General features: G+C 64.6%; 4 protein-coding genes and 1 long non-coding RNA gene across 7 annotated transcripts; 3 read left to right on the top strand and 2 right to left on the bottom strand.

The window, feature by feature from the left end:
* The first annotated feature begins 4,105 nt into the window (after positions 1-4,105).
* Positions 4,106-5,855, top strand: LOC150052130 (carbonyl reductase [NADPH] 2-like). Its single transcript, XM_090351397.1, has 8 exons — positions 4,106-4,175; positions 4,522-4,619; positions 4,711-4,865; positions 4,943-4,985; positions 5,059-5,158; positions 5,239-5,303; positions 5,393-5,510; positions 5,588-5,855. The coding sequence occupies exons 1-8, from the start codon at positions 4,124-4,126 to the stop codon at positions 5,689-5,691; spliced, it is 735 nt and encodes a 244-aa protein (XP_090207523.1). The 5' UTR covers positions 4,106-4,123; the 3' UTR covers positions 5,692-5,855.
* Positions 5,856-7,545: 1,690 nt separating this feature from the next.
* On the top strand, positions 7,546-9,275 carry Dcxr (dicarbonyl and L-xylulose reductase). Of its 3 annotated transcripts, none has more exons than XM_090351396.1 (8): positions 7,617-7,725; positions 7,836-7,933; positions 8,280-8,314; positions 8,397-8,439; positions 8,525-8,624; positions 8,702-8,766; positions 8,853-8,970; positions 9,095-9,275. In XM_090351396.1, exons 1-8 carry the CDS (start codon positions 7,674-7,676, stop codon positions 9,196-9,198), a joined length of 615 nt encoding a protein of 204 aa, XP_090207522.1. In that variant the 5' UTR covers positions 7,617-7,673; the 3' UTR covers positions 9,199-9,275. The 3 variants fall into 3 exon arrangements, with proteins under 3 accessions (XP_090207521.1, XP_090207522.1, XP_090207520.1); XM_090351394.1 differs by having other exon boundaries at positions 8,160-8,314; XM_090351395.1 differs by lacking the exon at positions 7,836-7,933 and having other exon boundaries at positions 7,546-7,725.
* Positions 9,276-11,396: 2,121 nt separating this feature from the next.
* Positions 11,397-13,346, bottom strand: Rac3 (Rac family small GTPase 3). The gene is made up of 6 exons (XM_090351398.1): positions 13,230-13,346; positions 12,853-12,924; positions 12,625-12,742; positions 12,473-12,535; positions 11,722-11,881; positions 11,397-11,610 (listed from the first exon to the last, which is right to left on the bottom strand). The coding sequence occupies exons 1-6, from the start codon at positions 13,262-13,264 to the stop codon at positions 11,480-11,482; spliced, it is 579 nt and encodes a 192-aa protein (XP_090207524.1). The 5' UTR covers positions 13,265-13,346; the 3' UTR covers positions 11,397-11,479.
* A 1,278-nt stretch (positions 13,347-14,624) lies between these two features.
* Lrrc45 (leucine rich repeat containing 45) lies at positions 14,625-21,961 on the bottom strand. The gene is made up of 17 exons (XM_090351393.1): positions 21,487-21,961; positions 21,168-21,229; positions 20,860-20,930; positions 20,431-20,609; positions 20,070-20,198; positions 18,305-18,417; positions 17,967-18,025; positions 17,787-17,864; positions 17,524-17,659; positions 17,356-17,433; positions 17,159-17,270; positions 16,998-17,068; positions 16,565-16,657; positions 16,227-16,319; positions 15,269-15,442; positions 15,046-15,193; positions 14,625-14,953 (listed from the first exon to the last, which is right to left on the bottom strand). The coding sequence occupies exons 1-17, from the start codon at positions 21,959-21,961 to the stop codon at positions 14,757-14,759; spliced, it is 2,268 nt and encodes a 755-aa protein (XP_090207519.1). The 3' UTR covers positions 14,625-14,756.
* Positions 18,382-21,174, top strand: LOC150052127 (uncharacterized). Its single transcript, XR_016538378.1, has 3 exons — positions 18,382-18,454; positions 19,830-20,721; positions 20,886-21,174. It is a non-coding gene; the product is annotated as an uncharacterized LOC150052127 (long non-coding RNA).
* Positions 21,962-22,053: the final 92 nt, after the last annotated feature.

Here is a 22,053-nt window from a genome sequence, read left to right as displayed (position 1 = left end):
CAGCCACTGAGGCAGGGCCGCACACCAACTCTACCTCCAGGGGGTGCAGGCTGGTGTGCTGACCGCAGAGGGCACTGCAGAGCCCAGGACCAACTGCACAGGTCAGAGACTTGAGGGCTGTCAGCCTCAGGTGAGTCACCTGAGCCCCTTTTCGTTTGTAAAATAAAGGAAAATGGCGCTGGGGCTCGCACCTGTAATCCTAGCTACTCAGGAAGCTGAGACCTGAGGATGGAGGTTCAAAGCCAGCCTGGACACTAAAGAACCAGAGCCTTACCTCTAATTAATCCCTAGAAAATGGGGAGTGGGGCTGTGGTTCCATGGGTAGGGTGGTAGCCTTGAGCTGAAGAGCTCAGGGACAGCGCCCAGGCCCAGAGTTAAGTCCCCATGACGGACAAAAACAACCCCTCAAAACAAAACCGCACTGGACACAGGCAGTGCCCACAGCTGAAATGAAGGGAAGAATGTAAACACCAGGCACTCAGCCCACAGAATGTTTTAGGAACACTTGAGAGTGGTGCTCTGGGGTCAAACCTCAAGGGGTAGAGCGCTGCCTGGCAAACTCCGGTGCCACCAAAAAGAAGAGAGAGGAGGAGGCACAAAAAGAGAAGGAAGAGCTGGGTGCTGGTGGTTCACCTATCGTCGTGACTGCGCAGGACGCTGAGATCTGAGGGTCCTGGTTCCAGGCCAGCCTGGACAAGAAAGTCCATGAGACTCTCAGGTTTTTGTTGTTTTTTGGCAGTCCTGGGGCTTGAACTCAGCACTGTCCTTGAGCTTTCTCAAGGCTACAGCTCTACCACTTGAGTCCCAGCACCACTTCTGGCTTGTGTGTATGGCACCAAGGAGACAAACCCGGGCCTTCGTGCATGCTAGGCAAGCACTCTACCACGAGGCCACACTCCTGCTCCATGACTTTCTTCATCTCTAATCAATCACCAGAAAACTGGAAGTGGTGCTGTGGCTCAAGTGGTAGAGCACTTAGCTTTGAGCACAAAAGCTCAAGAACAGGCCCAGACCCTGACCCTGAGTTCAAGCTCCACAATCGACCAAAAAAATAAATAAAAAGCACAGAGTGAGGAAAGCACCGGCGATCTCTGTGGCACCCAGAGACCTGACCTGCCAGGTGGCTGCTTTCCTCCCCTCCACCCCCCACGCCCCTGGACCTTCCTCCCCTCCCCCATCACCCCTGACGCTCTCCACCCCCACCCGCTAGGCCTGGCCTGGGTTCACTGAGGCACTCGGCCAGCCCGTGGCTGGGGCCCCCTCCCCACTCCACTGCCCAATGCTGGTCCCAAAGGGGTCTGCACTGGGAACAGGCGGGCTGGCTGCCCTCCCCTGCTCCCCCCCAGAGAGGACTAATCTGGTGAGAGGCAGGTGGCATTTCCCAGAAGTATCTCCTTACAAAGAACACCAAGCTCACAGCCCGCTGCCCCACCCCCAGCCCGCACCCTCCCACCAGGCCTGGGCCCCCCCTCCCCTCTCGACGCTGACTCTCACTCACTTGGGCACAGGGCAGAGGCCTGGGGCTTGGCCAAGCCGTCATTTCACAGGTCTTGCAGTAATCTCATTATGTAAGAGAGAGTTCCCAGCCTTTCTGAGGCCCATTGACCTCTGTCCTCCCCCTCCCTTTCCCCTCCCCCCACATTTCCCTGGGTGAGGGGAAGGCTCTGGGGTCACTGCATGGGTTGTTCTGGATACAGAACTACACCCCTCAGCGCCTCTCCGTGGGGTGAAGGACCTTCCCTCACTTGCAGCTCCCCGGCCTGGCCGCGAGCACGGCCACAGCCTTGAGGCCCACACACCGTCCAGCCTGACGGTGGACGGGACCCTCCAGAAACCCCAGAGCCTGCGCCCTTTGGACAGAGCTGGAGCACTGTCCCACCACAGGGACCCCAAGGCAGAGCCCCTGCACCGTGTTTTTTTCAGCAAGGATTAGAATTGCAGGGGGGAGGCCAGAAATCAAGGGGCAGAAATGGGCGCAGCAGAGCCAGGCAGCACACAGGCCCTCCTCCATGCTCTGAGAGGAAGAACGTGTGTTCGTGTGTGTGTGTGTGTGTGTGTGTGTGCGCGCACACACTTGGCCTGGGCGCTGTCCCTGAGCTCTTCAGTTCAAGGCTAGTGCTCTACCACTTGAGCCACAGCTCCGCTCTAGTCTTCAGGTGGCTCATTGGACAGCAGTCTGGTGGACTCTCCTGCCCGGGCTGGCTTTGGACTGTGGTCCTCAGACCTCAGCCTCCTGTGCAGCGAGAAATACCGGTGTGAGCCACTGTGCCCGCTTGGTCCCACCTTTAAAACTAACCTGACAAGGGGCCGGGAGTGTGGCCTAGTGGAGAGCGCTTGCCTAGCATGCACGAAGACCCTGGTTCGATTCCACAGTACCACATACATAGAAAAAACAAACAAGCCAGAAGTGGTGCTGTGGCTCAAGTGGTAGAACTCTAGCCTTGAGAAAGCTCAAGGACAGTGCTCAGGTGTTGGGAGCCAGAGTGTGGAATCAAACTGCCCTTTGATCTGCATCAGATAACCACACAAAGAAGTGAGCTGCCACGTGTAGCCCCATACCTAGGAACTTCTGAAGCTACATAGTCTGTATTATGAACTTTCTGATCTCTTTGATTTATTGCTTTATTGTTTTATGGCCTTGTCCTGCTTAACTGATCTGAGATTTACCATCTGAATGTAACCCCTGGCAGTGCCCTGGTTTCAAGAAAAGTATATAAGCCTTGATTTGGAAATAAACGAGGCTGCAGTCTTAAGCTCACAGCCTTCTTGGGCTGTGGTCCTCCCGAACCCCATCTGTTTGTCTCTCTTCTATTTTTTCCTAGTCCCTGCCCCCTATTTCAGGAATCCAGGTTCGCTGCTGGCTGACCCCGGCACTCAGGCTCTGACTTCAAGGCCCAAGACTGGCAAAAAACAACAACAAAAACCCTAACTTGACAAATGTGATGAGAAAACCCAGCTGGAAACTTCCTGTTTCCTGCCTTGGCGATGGTTTCCTCCCTGAGGAGTGACAGGTCAGGGTCAGCCCCCCCCCCCACACGAGGGGCAGAACACTCCTGGGAGGTCTGAGAGAAGGGCTCGGCTTCTGGAGGGAGAGGGGACCACAGCCTGCCCGCTGGCCAGGGCTGTGGGGGCTGTGGCTTCTGCCTGTGCCCGTCTGTCATACCAGTCAGGGAAGGGCTCAGGATTTACTCCTTGACAAGTCCCCAGAAGCTGGAGTGGAAGTCCCCTGCCCACACGTCCCCCTGTGCTGAGGGAAGAACTCTGGGTAAAGGAAGTCAGGGTGTGGCCGCTGGGCAAGAAATGGGCTTGGCACTCAGCTGTGCCAGCGTCTGATCTTAGGAGAAATGGTGCCTCAGGGTGGCCCTGAGCGTGGGTTTCATGCAGGCTGCCGGCACCTCAGGGAAAGACCGTGCCAAGAGAACGCCTGGGCCCCCAGCCTGCTGCCATGTGGGCTGCTGCCGGGTGCGAGGGGCAGCTTGACGTGGGGTGTGCTCCTGGAACTGCCCGCTCGGGAGGGCGGGGGCCGCCTGTGCCCGGGGGCTGCCTCTCACTCCAGGACGGCAGGGCCCAATGCGGACGGAGTTCTCAGAGTCTGGCCAGGGCTCAGCGTCCTGACCACACCCCAGTGTCTACTGGGCACAATTTCCCTGACTGGCCCTGGAATCCCCCCTAACTGAACATCCGACTTCTCCCCCAGTACCAGTAATGTTACAGCACGATGACAGGCTAAAATCTCTGTCCACATAAGACAAATGAAAACAAATCTAGACGTGGGCTCCCCTAGGCCACACAGCTCAGTGGCCAAGTGCAGGCCAGGACCTTGGCTGTTCAGTTTGTTACTCAGCTCTTGTCTGCAGGGAAAAGGTGATTCTTTCTTCCTGTGCGCCGCTTCCCCGCCCGCCCCCGAGTCCAGTGCTGTCAGGCCTCTTGCCAGCACTCATGAGCAAAGCCTAGCATGAAGTGTTCTGTGGGCAGGCACACCTGGAGACTGATTCCCCCACCCAGAGGGCTCCGCTGCGCTGGAACCCAGCCAGCTCCGGCCCACTCAGGCCCCACCTTCCAGCCCTGACCTATAAACCCAGAGTGGCTTCCTTCCTGCAGAATGAGCCTGGGAGGTGGCACCATGCAGTTCAATTTCAGTGGGCTTCGTGCCCTGGTGACAGGTGCAGGGAAAGGTGAGTGGGGCAGGCAAGTCGGGCTTTGGAGCTGGGGGACAGCTCCACACCCATGTCTCTGCTCAGGCCCTGCACCAGCCCCACCCCACCCAGAGCTGAGTGGCCTCTATGGCACCGCTGGAGCCCATCCAGGCAGGACTCCAGCCTCTTCTCACCAACACAAGGCCCCAGGGCAGGCGGGTCCTGCCTCTCACGGGCACATACCTAGTCGCAGGCCACGACCCTCTGGCCTGCATCCTCCTGCTGCTTGCTGCAGGGACTCGGGAATTTCAGCCCTTACCCCATGCTGCCCGGGCCCGGGCTTCCCTGGGCCTGCTGGGCCCACTCGGCCACACTTCCTCTACAGGAATAGGCCGGGACACCGTGAAGGCCCTGCAAGCCTCAGGAGCCAGAGTGGTGGCTGTGAGCCGTACCAACGCTGACCTGGTCACCCTCTCCAAAGAGGTGAGGTGCCCAGCCTGACCTCCCCTGCGGCTCAGCCTGCCTCACAAGCCTGCCAGAGCCGTCACCAGGTCACCACCCAATGTCCCCACAGTGTCCTGGGATAGAGCCCGTGTGCGTGGACCTGGGAGACTGGGAGGCCACGGAGCGGGCGCTGGGCAGCGTGGGCCCGGTGGATCTGCTGGTGAACAATGCGGCCGTGGCTCTGAGGCAGCCCTTTCTGGAGATCACCAAGGACGTCTTCGATCGGTGGGAATCTGGAGGGAGAGCAGAGGGCAGGGCGGGGCGGGGCGAGGCGGGGACGGTCACGGTCCCTCTCCCGCCAGGTCCTTCCACGTGAACGTGCGCTCTGTGATCCAGGTGTCCCAGGTGAGTGGGGGGGCGCGGGGTGCAGCGCCCACGCGGGACCGGGGTGGCCACGGCCCACACCTCTCGGTTCCAGATCGTGGCCCAGGGAATGATTGACCGCGGCGTGCCCGGCTCCATCGTCAATATCTCTAGCATGGTAGCCCATGTCACCTTCCCCCACCTGACAACTTACTGTGAGTGCGCCCGGCTCTCCCGCCCGCCCGCCCCGCCCCGGGCCCCTGCGGGGTCTGCAGGGCTGTGCTCTCTCTCCTAGGCTGCACCAAAAGCGCAATGACCATGCTGACCAAAGCCATGGCCTTGGAGCTGGGGCCACACCAGGTGAGCGTGGGGAGGGGGAGGCCCGGGAACCGCAGCTCGGGCGGCGGGGCGCCCCCGGCCGCGACCCCCGCCTCCGCCCGCTGCCCTAGATCCGCGTGAACACCGTGAACCCCACGGTGGTGCCGACGAACATGGGCCGGCCGGTCTCAGAGGACTCCGAGGTCGCCCGGAAGCTGAAGGAGCGACACCCGCTGCGAAAGTTCGCAGGTCGGACCTCGCCGGGGCGGGCGGGCGGCGGGCGGGGGGGCCTGGGCGCGCCGCCCTGACGGCTCTGCGGCCCGCAGAGGTGGAGGACGTGGTCAACAGCATCCTCTTCCTGCTCAGCGACCGCAGCGCCTCCACCACCGGCTCCGGCATCTTCGTGGACGCAGGGTACCTGGCCTCCTAGGGCTGGGCCAGGCCTCGCGTGGCCCCACCCACCTTCCGCGGAGCCCCGCCCCATCCCGGCCCCGCCCCCAGATCACGGCCCCGCCTCCTCCGCTCCGTCCGGCCCAGGCCTCGCGTAGCCCCACCCATCTTCCGCTGGGCCCCGCCCCATCCCGGCCCCGCCCCCAGATCACGGCCCCGCCTCCTCCGCTCCGTCCGGCCCAGGCCTCGCGTAGCCCCACCCACTTTCCGCCAGGCCCCGCCCCATCCCGCCCCCGCCCCAAATCACGGCCCCGCCTCCTCCGCTCCGTGCGGCCCAGGCCTCGCGTAGCCCCACCCACTTTCCGCCAGGCCCCGCCCCATCACGGCCCCGCCCCCAGATCACGGCCCCCACCTCCGTCCCAGGCTGGGTCCGGCCCAGGCCTGGCCGTAGCCCCACCGCCTTCCGCTCGGCTCCGCAGCCCGTCCATCCCCACGCCAAGACTGGTACCGTTTCCCGGCCGGCCACCGTCGTCCCGTTTCTCCGCGTCTACTTCCCGAGCCTCGGCTCGTTCCCGGGCCACGGCCCGCTCGTGCCGTGTCTAAATAAAGGGGCTCTCCAGGCCCGGAACGCAGCGCGCCGCGCTTCGGCTGGGCTCTCCGGGGAGGCTGCAGCGGACCCGGGCCAGGGGGACGGGGGGGGGGGGTCTGGGGCGGGGCCCGGGCGGCCATTTCTCCGCCGGTCTCCCCTGCCTCGCCGCGCCCGGGGCGGGGCGGCGGCTCGGGAGGCGCGGGTCACGCGGGATCGCCCTCCTCGGAGCCCCTCCCCCCGCATCTCCACCTCCGCCCCAGGCGGCCCGGGCCGCGGCCACGCCGCGCACTCTGCTCCCAGCCAGCCCCACGGGCCTGCCGTCTCCGCGGGGTCCAGGCCGTGTTTTTCTGCGATGGCCCACGCGGTTTGGGAGGCTGCCAATCCTGAGATGGCTGCGCGCTTGAACTGGCACAGGGGTCGACGCGGGCAGGGGCAGAGGCGGAGGAGGGGCTGGGCCAGCACCGGACACGGGTGGGGACGGGCGAGTCGGAGGGTCCGCCTGACAGGGGGAAGAACGGGTGTGGCTGGCCAGCGATCCCAGGCAAATGTAGCCTCCTGGCTACCTCCGCTCGGGCAGGCCGAGGGCAGGGCGCAAGGTCAGGCGAGTTTGGCGTGGCTAGTGGGGGAGTCTTGGTGGGAAGACACACGCGGCCATCCTCCAGGTGCCTCTGAAATCTCCGGAGGCCGGGGCCTCCCGAGCCCCAAGCCCCAGGCGGTCGCCCGCGCCTACCACGGCCAGCGCGTCCTCAGGCAGTGGCTCTCATCCCTCCCACCCTGACCCACAGAAGCCTCGGCACACGCCGGGGCAATCAACTCCGCCGTGCACGAGGCCGGGCCTCGGGAAGTGATGCCCACCTCGGCTGGCCAGGGACTTCCACCACCCCGATCCTGTTCTATCTGTGTATTCGTTGTTCGTGCAGTAGTGGGGATTAAACAGGACAAGTTCTTGCCACTTGGGCTCCATTTCCATCTTTTCTGGTGGCTGCTTCTGTGGGTGAGGGCTGGGGCCAGCACGCTGGGCCCGGTCTGCTCCGATCCCCGCGCCACTTCCATCTGGTGGCTGCTTGGAGAGGAGCATTTCCCAGCCCGGCGGCAGGGCGCCAGCCTTGAGAAAGCCCAAGGACAGTGCCCAGGCCCTGAGTTCAAGACCCAGGACCGGCAAAAGGATAACGACAAGCAAGCAACGCAAGTTCTTCCCACGCCGACTCCCCGCTACAATCCCCGGGCCTGGGCCGATTCCTCTTCCCGGCCAGGGGTCGCCGCCCAGGCCACGCCCACCCCGATCGGCCAATCGCCGCGACTGGCAGAGACTTGATTTGAATGTGCCCGCCCCCTTCCGGGAGGCCGCTCTGCGATTGGCCCCGCGGCACGCCGCCCCCGAGCTCCGGGACTCCAGTCGGGGCCCGGGCGCGCTGGGCGCAGACTGCGCCGCCATGGATCTGGGGCTCCGGGGTCGCCGAGCCCTGGTTACCGGAGCCGGCAAAGGTGGGCCGGCGGGCGCGGGGCCGGCGGGCGCGGGCGGGCGCGGGCGGGCGCGGGCGGGCGCGGGCGGGCGCGGCCGCTCCCGGAGCCGCACTGAGCCGCGCTCCCCGCAGGCATCGGGCGCAGCACCGTCCAGGCCCTGCACGCGCTGGGCGTGCGCGTGGTGGCGGTGAGCCGGACGCAGGCGGACCTGGACTCCCTGGTCCGCGAGGTAGGCGCCGGGCGGGCGGGGGGACCGCCGCGCCCTCCCCGCCCTTTCCGGGCCCCGCTCGGCCCGGGGGCCTGGAGGAGGCCGGGCGCCCGCCGAGCCGGGAGGAAGCGGCCGGGCTGGGGCGGCCGGGCGCGGTCGGAGCCTGCCCGGGGCTCGGAGACCCTGGCCGCTCCGCGAGGGGGCCCGCAGGGCCGCCGGTAGCTGCTTTTCGCCCCCGAACGTGCAGTGCCCTGGGGTCGAGCCCGTGTGCGTGGACCTGTCGAGCTGGGAGGACACGGAGCGGGCGCTGGGGCGCGTGGGCCCCGTGGACCTGCTGGTGAACAACGCGGCCGTGGCCCTCCTGCAGCCCTTCCTGGAGGTCACCAAGGAGGCCTGTGACCGGTGAGCCCGGAGCGGGCGCGGAACTCTGGGCTGAGAAGACTCGGGTTCCCGCCCCTGACTGGCTCTGCCCACCTGTCGCCAGGTCCTTCGACGTGAACCTGCGGGCGGTCATCCAGGTGTCCCAGGTGAGCTGCCCGCCCCGGGAGAAGCCCCTCCGCGGAATGGTGCCTGAGGCCCGCGGCCCTGCCTCACGTCCCTCTGCCATTTCAGATCGTGGCCAAGAGCTTGGTGGCCCGGGGCGCCCCGGGTGCCATCGTCAACGTGTCCAGCCAGGCTTCTCAGCGCGCCCTGGCCAACCACACTGTCTACTGTGAGTGACTGCGCCGGGTTTGGGTCTGCCCTGCCCCAGCCGCTGCCAGCTTAGGCTCTACCCCTGCCCCCTCACAGGCTCCACCAAGAGTGCCCTGGACATGCTCACCAAGGCCATGGCCCTGGAGCTTGGGCCCCACAGGGTAAGCTGGGAAGGGTGCCTCCCACCACCCAGGCCACCTGCACAGGGGAAGGACCTCCCGCTGCTGACCCCAGCCGTCCCTTGCAGATCCGTGTGAATGCAGTAAACCCCACAGTGGTCATGACGACAATGGGCCGGAAGAACTGGAGTGACCCTCAGAAGGCCGAGGTTTTGCTCAACCGCATTCCACTGGGCAAGTTTGCTGGTGAGTCTCAGGCAGGAGCTCAGACTGGAGCTGAGCCGCTGGCTCCTGTGCCTGCCAGGGCCCGGGGAGGGAAGTAGGGAAAAAGCAGCCTCTCCTCTGCCCCTGACTTCTCCCCTGCCCACAGAGGTAGAGAACGTAGTGGACGCCATCCTCTTCCTGCTGAGTGACCGAAGCGGCATGACCACCGGCTCCACTGTGCCGGTGGACGGAGGCTTCCTGGCCAGCTGAGCCTTTTCCACCAGACACCTCCGCGCCGTGCGAGACCACCCCTCATCCCCCCAATAAACCAAACTTCCCTGCTCGCACTGGGTCTCAAGTAGACAGACATCCATGCAATCCACAATCTAGTGCTAACCGGGGACGAGCAGGCCTGGCCAGAACTGACTTCCAGAAAGGAGGAGGGTCTCTAAAGAGAGTGGCGAACTTGGCTCAGGGTGACCTTTGGTCTTACAGAGCCTTATAGGGCAGTGGTTTGCTCATAAACCAGCTGTGTGATTCCAAAGTTAAGGTTCATTTTCCTTGCGGTTAATAAGTAACATATATCAAACAAAGAAAAAGTATATTGAATTTCACTAATTTGTGCATGTGTGTGTGTGTGTGTGTGTGTGTGTACGTGTGTACGTGTACTAGGGCCTGAGCTGTGTTCTGGCATTTCCCTAGCAAAACATAATAGTATCTCAGATTTGGAGCTGGGCGTGGTAGCTCACGCCTGTAATCCTAATTGCTCAGGAGGCTGAGATCTGATGATCGAGGTTCAAAGCCAGCCTGGGCCTTAAAGACCAAGACCTTGAGACTTATCTCCAATTAACCACTAAAAAGCCAGAAATGGCGCTGTGGCTCAAGGGATAGGGTGGTAGCCTTGAGGTGAAGAACTCATGGACAGCACCCAGGCCCAGAGTTCAAGCCCCACTGCTGACCAAAACAAACAATAAACCTCACTCCCTGGCTAATTTCAATATCCAACTCAGTTTTAGGTGTGGAGGTATGCAGAGTAATGCCTCCCCTTCGGTTGGATACAGTTGATGAAAGTAACAAGGGGTGCAGATGATGATGATACATGCAATATTAATTTAGAAGTGATTTGTTAACTTTGTTTTTTACAGGTTGTGGGTTTATATAATTTATTTATTTATTATTATTATTATTTTTTTTTTTGCCAGTCGTGGGCTTGAGCTCAGGGCCTGAGCCCTGTCCTTGGACTTTCTCAAGGCTAGAGCTCTACCACTTGAGCCTCGACACCACTCCGGCTTTTGTCTATGTATGTGGTACCGAGGAATCGAACCCCGGTCTTCATGCATGCTAGGCAAGCACTTCAACCACTAGGCAAAACTCCCAGCCCTATATAATTTAATTAATAATGACTCTTAACTGGGAAAATACCTGAAAATCTGAGTGCTCTCAGGTCTGAGCTTCCTACCCACAACCTATACAGGGAGGGTGTCCCTGCCAGCCACCTCTCAGCCCCCCTGCCTCAGGAGAGGCCTGTGGCCTCTAGGGTGGAGTCCAAGCCTCTGGGTCATGAATTGGCTGTCCTCACCTCTTCAGCAACTTTGACCTTCATCCTCATGCTGTGTGTGTGTGTGTGTGTGTGTGTGTGTGTGTGTGTGTTGTTACTTTGACTTGAACTTGGGCCTCAAGCTTGCTCTTGGCTTTCTCACTGAAAACACTCTACCACTTGAGCCACACCTCCACCACCTGCTTTTTGCTGGTTAATTGGAAATGAGTCTCATGGGCTTTTCTGCCTGTCTGGCTTCAGATAGACCAGCATTGTCAGACATTAACCTCCTGAGTAGCTAAGATCCTTACAGGCAATGAGCCACTGGGGCCCCGCTCAGAAGTCTTCGTGTTCTGTCTGCTGACCCCTCTTTCCTGACAATTCTTCCTAATACTAGTTCAAGGAAGCTGGGAGACACAGGGACCAGGCACAGTCCTGGGGTGAAGCCTGGCCTAAGCCTCACGGTAAGCCTTCCCTCTCTGCACAAGCTGGGTGGTGCTGGCCAAGGCCTCCGGCTGTACCAGTCCCCAGATCAGCGGCGGAGTCCTTCCTGCCGCTGAATGCCTCGAGGTGAACGCTTCCTCTGGGTCGCAGGAGAGGGCCAAGCTCAGACCCCTCTTTGGGAATCTGAATCCCGGGCGCGGCTCTGGATGGCCCAGTGGGGGCAGGACAAGTAGTAAGAGATAGGAGATGTTGGTGAAGAAGGTTTATTGTATAAAATCAGAAGGGACTGCCCCCTCCTGGGACAATGGACAGACCACCCCCCTCACCCTCCCTCCCAGGACAGCCCATCCTGGGGCTTCCCCAGGCCCAACCCCGCAGCCCCGAGGGAGACCCTGCTCCCTCCTGGCCTCCCATGGGGACCAGGGAAGGCTGGAGGTGCACCCCAGAAAGGAGGCACGGGAGGCAGGACCCGCCCCCCAGCCTTGTCCCCATGCTCCCCCCACCCCCGCCACTCCCCACAGCAGACTCAGGGCACCAGACAGCGCCTCACGGGGCACACATGGCCAGGCTCTAGAAGACAGTGCACTTCTTGCCAGGCTTTTTCACTGGAGGTGGACAGAGCACGGCCCGGATGGCCTCGTCGAACACGGTCTTCAGGCCCCTCTGCGTCAGGGCAGAACATTCCAAGTACTTGACAGACCCTGGGGATGGAAAGGGCCCGCGGGTGAGGGGGGAGAAGGACGGGGTGGCAGGCCCCTCACTCCCGGCCAGCAAGCCACCTTCCCAGCCGGGTCCCTTGCCTGTCTACTCACCAATCTCCCGGGCCATGGCCAGACCCTGGGGGTAGGTGATGGGAGCCAGCTTCTTGTCACGAAGCCGCTCGATGGTGTCCTTGTCGTCACGGAGGTCCAGCTTGGTGCCCACCAGGAGGATGGGCGTGTGGGGACAGTGGTGTCGCACCTCTGGGTACCACTGTGAGGACAGAGGCCCTGACCTCAGCCTCCTGGGCCCTGGGCCCTAGGGGCTTTCCTAGCTTGGCCCCGGAGCAGGCCAGAGGGCCTGGGCCTCCTCAGGCCTGACGCTGTGTGTGTGGGGGGAGGGGGGGCTGGAGAAAGACCAGACACACAAGGCTCAACCAAAAGCTTTGTGAGCACCCAGCCAGGAGCCTGGCCCCAGCGGGGAGATGCTGGCCCTGATGGTAGGGTAGCCGCCCAGGCCCCCTCCCTCAGCGCATGCCCCCCCAGACCCCCTCACTCAGTGCCTGGCCCCTCCAGGCCCCCTCCCTCAGCGCATGCCCCCCCAGACCCCCTCACTCAGTGCCTGGCCCCTCCAGGCCCCCTCCCTCAACACCTGGCTCCCCCAGGCCCCCCTTCCTCAGTGCATGGCCCCACCGAGGCCCCCTCTCTCAGTGCATGGTCCCCCCAGGCCCCCTCCCTCAACACCTGGCTCCCAGACTCCCTCCCTCAGCGCTGGCCCCCCAGGCCCCCCTTCCTCAGTGCCTGGGACCCCCCAGGCCCCCTCCCTCAGCGCATGGCCTTCTGGCTCAGTCCAGCCCAGTTCTACCTTGGCACGAACATTCTCAAAGGAGGCTGGGCTCACAAGGGAGAAGCAGATCAGAAAAACGTCCTGGGGAGGGAGAGAGGGGGTGGTGGGGAGGGCGATGGGAGGGACCGCCTCCCTCAACCAGGCCGGGCCGCCCAGCCCGGGCCACCTACAGTTTGAGGGTAGGAGAGCGGCCGCAGCCGGTCGTAGTCCTCCTGCCCGGCGGTGTCCCACAGCCCCAGGTTGACCGGCTTCCCGTCCACCATCACGTTGGCGGAGTAGTTGTCGAAACTGCAGGTGGGAGAGGCCGGGGTGACCGCGGGCCCGGGGCCCGAGCCGGCGGCCTGCGCCCGGCCCGCGCCCGCCGCCCGCGCCCCCGCCCGCCGGCCGCGCCCGCTCACACGGTGGGGATGTACTCTCCCGGGAAGGCGTTGGTCGTGTAGCTGATCAGCAGGCACGTCTTCCCCACGGCGCTGTGGACAGAGACGCGGCGCACGTGGCGCCCAGCTCGGCCGCAGCCCCTCCGCCCGCAAGGCCGCCCTGTCCCACCGAGGGGCGCCAGCCCGGCGGGTCCGCGGCGGCCGGGGGCGGGGCGGGGCCCGCAGGTGAGGCTCGGCCCCACCCCCGAGCCGGGCGGGCGGGACCCCCCTGCGCCCCGGCCGGGCGAGGGGCGGCTGGGCCCGCGGGCCCGCGCCCCGCCCCGCCCGCCCCGCCCGCCCCGCCCGCCGGCCGCGCCCTCCATCCCCGCCCCGCCGCCCCGGCGGCCGCCCGCACTCACCCGTCGCCGACCACCACGCACTTGATGGCCTGCATGGGCGCGGGGCCGGGCGGCGGCGGGCGCGGCCGCGAGCCGAGCTGCGGAGAAATGCCCGGCGCCGCAGCGGCCGCGGACCCGAGCGCCGAGCGAGCGGCCGGAGACAGCCGAGCGCCGCCGACCGGAGCCGAGGCGGCGGAGACAGCCGAGCGCGGGCGGGCGGGGCGAGAGCGGGCGCTCCGGGGGCGGGGAGTCGGGCAGGGGGAGATGGCAGAGGGCTTCGGGGGCCGAGAGTCGGGCAGGGGGAGTCGGGCAGGGGGAGATGGCAGAGGGCTCCGGGGGCCGAGAGTCGGGCAGGGGGAGATGGCAGAGGGCTCCGGGCGCGGGGAGTCGGGCAGGGGGAGATGGCAGAGGGCTCCGGGCGCGGGGTCGGCAGGGTCTCCAGGGTTGGCAGGGTCTCGGGGGCGGGGCCGGCAGGGTCTCCAGGGTTGGCAGGGTTTCCGGGCGCGGGGCCGGCAGGGTCTCCAGGGTTGGCAGGGTTTCCGGGCGCGGGGCCGGCAGGGTCTCCAGGGTTGGCAGGGTCTCGGGGGCGGGGCCGGCAGGGTCTCCAGGGTTGGCAGGGTCTCGGGGGCGGGGCCGGCAGTGTCTCTGGGGGCGGGGCTGGCAGGGTCTCCAGGGTTGGCAGGGTCTCCGGGGGCGGGGTCGGCAAGGTCTCCGGGGGCGGGGCCGGCAGGGTGTCGGGGGCGGGGCCGGCAGTGTCTCTGGGGGCGGGGCTGGCAGGGTCTCCAGGGTCGGCAGGGTCTATGGGGGAGGGGCCGGCAGGGTATCCGGGGCGGGGCCGGCAGGGGTCCCAGGGGCGGGGCCAGCAGGGTCTCGGGGGCGGAGCCGGCAGGGTCTCCAGGGTTGACAGGGTTTCCGGGGGCGGAGCCGGCAGGGTCTCCAGGGTTGGCAGGGTATCGGGGGCGGAGCCGGCAGGGTCTCCAGGGTTGGCAGGGTATCGGGGGCGGGGCCGGCAGGGTCTCCAGGGTTGGCAGGGGGCTCCGGGGACGGGGCAGGGGCGGGCGCAGCGGCGGCACAGGTTTGGGGTCGGGACTCAAGGTAGGACGTGGTAGCCCCGCCAGGGCACCAATCCGGAGGACGCCGAGGCAGAGCTGGCGCGGTGGCTCACGCCTGCCTTCCGGCTCCTCAGGAGGCTGAGATCTGAGGACCGGGTGCGAAGCCAGCCCGGCCCCAAAGGACCTGAGGCTCATCTCCAATGAGCCTCTAGAAAACGGCAGGTGGGCTGGGCTGGAGGGCAGGGCGGCAGCCTGGAGCCGAAGAGCGCAGGACCGCGCCCGAGTTCAAGACCAGGCCCCTAAAAAAGGAAGCCGGCGGCCCCGGCCCCGCCCCGCTCGGGCGGGAAGGAAGGCACCAGACAGCTGGGGGCAGAAGGTCTGTATTTCCACCCCAGCCCAAGCCCTTCGGAGGGCGGTCCTGGGGCGCCTGGTTCCACGCCAGCCCCGCTAGGGCGAACACGGCGCCTCTGCCGTCCCGGGGCCTCCTGGCCTCCGCTCACTTTGGGGTGCTCAAGGCTCTCAGAGGGGACCCCTGCACGTAGGCCAGGACTGCATTTTGCAGGAAGCTGGCTCTCTGGGCCTCCTCCTCCCGGATGCGCAGGATCTCGGCCTCCTTGAGCCGAAGCTTCTCCCGGAGGGACGCGTTCTCGCTCTCCCTGTCCAGCAGCGCCGCCCGGTGCTCACCCGAGATCACTGCAGGCCAGCGAGGCTCTGATAAGGAGGGAGCCTCCCCGGATGAGACCCGACCCAGGCCCCGCCCTGCGCCCCGCCCTGCGCGTGCTCACCTTTCAGCTGGCGCTCCAAGGCCGTCACTTTCTCCCTCAGCACCTCCTGGGCCACCAGGTCAGCCTGCAGGCGGCCCATCTGCTCCTGCAGCTCCACCCGCACCCGGGACACCTCTGCCACTTTTTCCTGGTCCTTGTTGTTCAACTCCTGGCGGGCACAGTGGGTGAGACCACGGCTAGGCCACCAACCCCTGCGGGCCTCAGGCCCTGGAAGTTCAACTACCTGCTGCAGCTCCTCCAGGCGGCGCCGCTGTCCCTCCACCTGCAGGCTGAGCTGGCCTGCCCGGGCCTGTAGCTCCGACACCGTCTGCTTCTGCTGCAGGCAGGTACTCTGCGCTTCGTCCCTTGCTTGCACCAGCAGCCGCATCTTCTCCCCCATGTGAGCCAGGTTCTGTTGCTGTGGGCACAGGGCAGTGAGCGGGTGGTCCCTGGAGGGACCATCCACCTGTGGATGACCCTTTCCACGTGCAGGGAGAATTCCAGTGTCAAGTAAGTTCGACTGGTTGGATTCTGCTGTCAATCAACTTCCCTGCCTCCAGAAATATCCCCTGGGCTCTCCCCCTAACCCCGCCCCCTTTTTTGTCAGTGGTGGGATTTGGATTTGAACTCAGGACTTGAGCACTGTCCCTGGGCTCTTCAGTTCAAGGCCAGTGCTCTACCACTTTTAGCCCCAACGGCACTTCCAGTTTTTCTGATGGTTTACTGGAGAGCCTCGGGGACAAGTCCCCACCTGGCTTTGAACCACTATTGTCAGATCTCAGCCTCAGAGTCACTAGAGGTACAGGTGTGAGCCACCAGCCTGGCAAGGCCTTCCCTTCTTCTTCTTCTTCCCTTCTTCTTCCTGGGCTTGAGCTCAGGGCCTGAGCACTGTCCTTGGGCTTTCTCAAGGCTACAGTTCTGCCATGTGAGCCACAGCACCATTTCTAGCTTTTTCCTATATATGTGGTACCGGGTCTTGGTGCATGCTAGACAAGCACTCTACCTCTAGGCCGCACTCCCCCCCTTCTTTTGTCCGTGCAGTACAGGGGCTGAGAGACGGGACAGCACCTTCCACTGCAGACGAGGTCCGGCCCTGCTGGCACCTCAGCATCTTCTGCTCCCAGTGGCTAGTGGCGTCCACACAGGGCAGACCCTTGGGAAGCACTCCAGGGCTGTGTGCACAGCCTGTGGTCAGGGCTCACCTCCTCCAGCCGCGCCTGGCTCCTGGCCTTGACAAGCTCCTCCTCTGCCTGGCTGCGCTCACTGAGCACTGCCGCCTTTGCTCGGCTCAGTTCCTGCGCCGCAGAGAGTGACTGCCAGCCCATGGGCCTGCCCAGGCCCAGCGCCCCTTCTCCTGGGGCCACACACTGGGCAGGGCTTCCATGGTCAAGCGCCTGAAGACTAGTCCACGTGTGGTACCTGTGGCACAGGGGTGGATGGGGCCCCAGGCTAAGCCCGGGAAGGGTGGCCCTGGGGTCCTGGAGCTGGAACAGGCTTACTAGTCACCTTGGGGCAAACCCAGCCTGTTTGGAGTTCTCACCTCCTCCAGAGACAGCCGCAGGGCCTCCGCTCGCTGCACCCTCTCCTGCATGGCCCGCTCACTCTCTTCCAGGTGGCGAGTCATGTGCTCTACCTGCCCAGGTATGGGGGTCAGAGGGCAGGGCGGGCAGGCACGGGGTCCCCGGCCATCCCTCATGAGACACCACAGCTGTTACTTAGGAGAGGGCTGCCTGAGGGCCTGGTAGGAGTTGGAGATGGAGGGCACTGCTCTGGCACGGCAGGGTGTGTGCCAGTGACGAGGGAGCTGGGGTACCTCCCTGTGGGGTACACAGCAGCCCGAGATAAGCCATCCTCGCAGTTGCTTGCCAGCCCTGCCAGCGCCAGCTCAAAGCCTGTGAGAGGACCCCACCATCACACCCAGGCTGGTCTGCGAGCACAGCGGGACAGCCAGGGGACATCCCCTAAGATGGCACCTCCTTGGCATGCAGCTTTTCCAGGTCCTCCAGGCTCTGCCTCGCTCTTCGCTTCTCCATGTCCAGGCGCTCTGTGGGCCCCGTGGGGAGAGCCCAGTGAGCCGCTTCTGGGAACGGCACCCCCAGGGCTCCCATGCCCAGCGGCAGCTGCCCGCGCCTACCCTCAGCCTGGATGGCACGCATCTTCAGCTCAGCTGAGGTGCTGGTCAGCTCCTGCCTGGTCATGAACAGCTGCTCCTGCTGAGACTTCACCTTTCGCTCCCACTCGTCCACCTGGAAAGCAGGGGGCATGGAAGAGAGCTGCACCGGGCCCGCCTGGCCCGCCCTGGCCCTGAGGGAGGCTCCCACTCCCTCCTACCTGGTTTCGGAGCTTCAGGTTCTTTTCATTGGCGGTGGACAAGTCTCTGAGGAGCTTAGACTCACGCTCGGCAGCTTCCTGGGAAGGGCAAGGGGTGTTCGTGGCAATTACCCCCGCGCCCGCCCACCGTGCCCCCCCCCCCCCCCCCCGTCACCACCCTGCCCCCACCTGCTGCTCCTGCCTGTGCGCCTTCTCCTGCCTCTGTGACAGGCTCTGCCGCTCCTGCTCCGCGGTGACCAGCCGCTCCCCCAGGTCCTGGGCCTTCTGCTCTGACAGAGCCAAAGCAGCCTCTGCCATCTGCAGCCTGCGAAGAAGGCCCCACCCTGCTCTGCCCTGCCTGGTTGGCCCCTGGCAAAGCCCAGGCTGCCACCTCGCCCGGGAGAGCCCCTGCCAGCGCGCGCGGGACTCAAGCCGTGTTCCTCCCTGCTTACTTGGCCTTCAGGGCATTGATGAGGGACTGCCTCTCGCTCAGTGCTTCCTGAAGCTGCCCCACATGTGCTGCCGCTGCCCTGTGGGGAGAGGTGGCTCCAGGAAACCCCAGCCCCACCACTGTCCTGACCCCTCACGGGCCTTGGCAGCACTCAGGGCCGATGATGGGGCGCCCCGCTCACCGGCTGCTCTTGGCCATCTCCTCCCTCTGTTGATCGATTGTCTCCATCAAGCTGAGATACTGAAGACAGAGGCAGCCAAAGCACCATCAGGTCCAGAGCCTGCTTACCCTGCCTGGTCAGGGAAAGAGCAGAGGCCCACCAAGGCAGCCAGGCTTCCTGGCCCCACGGGAGGAGCCTGAAGGCTGGACTGGGGCTCTGAGGGCCAGCTGACCCAGGAGGCTGCTTCAGTCCTGGGTGTCAGTGCTGAGAGGCCCGAGGGAAGGGGAGGGATGGGGGTCCCCAGCCAGCTCCTGCCTCCACAGCAGCCAGGGACCTGAGCCCTGTGGCGCCTCACTTACCTGCCTGGACTTCTCCTCTTGGAGGTGCTGGACCTCCTTGCTGAGGGTGTGCGTTCGAGCCTGGTTCTCCTGAAAGGCCGTGTGCCGGTCCTGGTTGTGGTCCATGGCTTGTCCTGCCGCAAAGGAAGAGCGTCGTTATCCCAGGCTGAGGTGAGTCGGCCTCCAGCCTGGCGCAGCTCCAGCCTGCCTGCCTGCCTGGAAGCCCCTTATCTGGGGCCTGGGGGGAGATGGCATCTCCAGCAGGTCAGACCCCTCCCACATCCTAGGCAGGGAGGCACTTCCATGGGGCAGAGCTGACTGCCTCTGGGCCTGGGGTAGCACCTTCTGCCCCTCCACATGTAGGGGAAGCTTTTTGTTTATTTATTTTTGCCAGTCCTGGGGCTTGAACTCAAGGCCTGAGCATTATCCTTGGGCTTCCTCAAGGGCAGAGCTCTACCACTTGAGCCACGGTACCATTCCCAGCTTTTTCTATGTATGTGGTCTGAGGAATTGAACCCGGGTCTTCATGCATGCTAGGCAAGCACTCTACCACTAGGCCAAACTCCTGGCCTGTGAAGGAGGCTTTTCTGTAAAGCAGGGGGACCAGCCTGGGACAGATAGAAGTTGGGCTTGGTGGTTCACGCCTGTTATCCTAGCTACTCAGGAGGCTGAGATTTGAGGATCAAGGTTCAAAGCCAGTCTGGGCACAAAAGGACCTGAGACTCTTATCTCCAATTAACGTCTAGAAAATGGGAAGTGGGGCTTGGCTCAAGGGTAGGGCAGAAGCTTTGAGCTGAAGAGCTCAGGGACAGCGCCCAGGCCGAGTTCAAGCCCTATGACCCACAAAACAAAAACAAAACCCACAACTCTTATTTCCAGCTTGGTTTGGTGACTCCAGGCCTAGAATCCTAGCTACTTAAGAAGCTGAGATATGAGGACCACAGTTCAAAGCCAGCCCAGAAAAGTAACCATTTAATCTCCAATAAACTACTTAGAAAGCTGGAAGTTGTGGCTCAAGTGGTAGAATGCCAGCTGAGAGATGGTGTCCAGGCCGAGTCCAAGCTCTATCACACACACACACACACACACACACACACACACACACACACATGCTTGCATACACGTAAGCAGTTATGACTGTTACCACTGCACAGAATCAGGGCTACAATAGAGAGAGGCCAGAGACAGCACGGGGGTCAGTCAGGCAGAGTCAAAGTGGTCCCAAAGTACAGGCTGTGGGGCCAGGGTTGGAGTCCAGGACTCCAGTCCTAACGAAGCTTTCGTAGCTGGTATGGTGTGATGGAGGAGGGACGGAAAGAGTGTTCTGTGAGCCTGAGGCCCAGATGCCCCTCACAGGGACCGGAGGGCTTCTCTCCAGTAGGATCAGCAGGGGCCACGCCCATGGTGTTCAGGGGTACAGGGCAAATTCTGAGAAGCTGCTTCCAAGCTGCAATGTGGGTTGCCAGGGTGGTGGCATGGTTGAAGGGCAGCAAGCCATGGGGCTATGCCTTCCCACCAATGAAATGACTGGCTACACATTCCCCAGGAGGCCGGGAGTGCATTCGAGGAGTAGCCAGAGCACGTGGGCTGTGGGCACCGAGAGAGGAGGCTGCAGCTGGCTGCTGGCAAGTTCTCCCCCTCAGTTCCCCACTCTTTCCTGTGTGTGTACCGGTAACAGGGCCTTAACTCAGGGGCCAGGACATTCTCCTCCAGTTCTGGAGCTGCTGGTGGCTGGCTGGCCACTCTCCTCTGTCTAGGGCTCTGAGCCAGCCCAGGGCGCACGTACCCACGGCTCTCAGGATGTCCCCAGGGATGTTGTTCCCTGCCAGGTCCAGTCTCTGCAGGGCTCTGTTGCCGGGGAGACAGTTCATGAGGGCCCGGCCCCCCAGGAGGCCCACGTTATTCCAGCGCAGGTCTGGAAGGAAACCCGCTGTCACTAGACGCAAGTCCCTGGCAGGGCAAGGGAGCTTGTGACCCTGTAGCTCAGGGGCATGGCAGTGGCTGGGGGTTGAGCCTAGAATGCTCCCTTGGGAGTGTCAAGAAGCAAGAGCCCAAGCCAGATTATCCAGCAGCAGAGGAGGAGAGAAATGGGCTGGAGTCCGGGTGCCTGGCGGCCCGCGGTGGAGGCAGAGTGCAGCAGCTCTCACCCAGCTGCTGGAGCGTGGTGTTGCCCTTCAGAGCCAGGGCCAGCTCCTCGGCCCCCCTGTGGCTGATCTGGTTGTTACGGAGGTCGAGCTGCCGGAGGGCACTGTTGGCTGCCAGTCCCCCACAGAAGATGGCGAAGGCCTCTTCGTGTGTGCCCAGGCTGTTCCATTCCAGGGTGAGGCTACAGGGAGAGGGGACACGGCGTCGCCTGGGCCCAGGGGCTGCAGGCTCAAGGACTTCCGGGAGAGGGTGGCGCTTCCTTGACCATCTACTTCCTACTCCTCGCCAACAAGGTACGGAATGCGACGCTTGGCCCGGAGGAGTGAATGGGTTCCAGGACCAGGTGCTCCGAGGCTGCTGAGCCACGAGCAGAGGCGGCTGGGACGTGCTGGGGAGGGGGCGGCCGCCGGGGACTGGGATGGTGGCCCTACCTCTGAATGGACTGGTTCTGACGCAGGAGTTTCCCCAGCGCCTCGGTCCCTGCGGCTCGAAGGTTGTTACCCTAGGATGGAACACCTGGCGGGTCACTCGGGCGCCTTGCTGGCCTGTGGACACCGCCGCCAGGCTCCACAGGTGCTGGTCAGGCGGGGCCAAGCCAGGGAGCGGAGCTCTGCTAGAGGAGGGCTGGCAGATCCTGGGCGGCCAGTGAACTCTGCCCTCAGGACAGCCGCCGTCCCTACTGGACACCGAGGCGGGGCGGAGGCTGGGCTGGGAGGAGCTCGTGGGACACCGCGCTCACCTTGAGATCCAGAACCTGCACCGCGGTGTTGGCACAGAGCCCCTGGAACAGCAGCACAGCCCCTGCGAGAGGGGACGGGGTCACCGGCGCTCGGAGCCAGCGGGCGGGGGGGGGGTGTCGGGGCACGGGCAGGGGGGGGCTCGGGGCGCGGGCGGGGGGTTCGGGGGGCGGGCGGGGGGCTGGGGAGGAGGCGGGCGGGGGGGCTCGGGGGGCGGGGAGGCTGGGGGGGAGGCGGGCGGGGAGGCGCGGGCGCGGGCGGGCGGGGGGGCTCGGGGCGCGGGCGGGGGGCGCGGGCGCGGGCGGGCGGCGGCCTGCCCACCTTCCTCGCTCAGCATGCAGTCGCTCAGCACCAGCTCCGTGCAGGGGCTCGGGCTCGGGCTCTGCAGCAGCGCGCCCAGCGCCCCGCAGCTGTCGGCCGTCAGGCTGTGCGCGGCCAGGTCCAGGCGGCCCCGCGGGAGCCGCTGCAGCCGCTGCAGCACCGCCTCCTGCGGCTCGGCCCCGCGCTCGCGGCACAGGCGGCTGTAGGAGCGCCGGAGCTCGTCCATGGCGGCGGGCGGCGGCCCCGCTGGGCCCCGAGGCTCGGCCTCCCCGCGGCAGGGCCGCTCGCGGAGGCGGGCGGCGCGGCGGGCGCCGTGCGGACCTCCGGGTGGAGCGGAGCGCACGGGTGCGCCTCTCCTAGGCCGACCTGCCCTGCGGCCCCCGGGCGGCCCTCGTGCCGGGATCCGGCCCCGGGCGCCGCCGTATCCAGGAAGAGCGGGTCTGCCGGGACGTGCGACGGGAACTACAACTCCCATGAGGCGGTGCGGGGGGCGGTGCTTGCCGCGGGCCAATGAACGCTAAGGAGGGCCGTGATCCGTACGCACGCTCCGGCGAGACGGGCGGGCGA

This window comes from Megascapheus bottae, chromosome 17, assembly GCF_031878675.1.
Source record: "Megascapheus bottae isolate mThoBot1 chromosome 17, mThoBot2.hap1, whole genome shotgun sequence".
In the NCBI taxonomy this organism is placed as follows: Eukaryota; Metazoa; Chordata; class Mammalia; order Rodentia; family Geomyidae; genus Megascapheus; species Megascapheus bottae.
The sequence above is the reverse complement of the archived record's forward strand: the minus strand, read 5'-3'. Positions and strand labels throughout refer to the sequence as shown.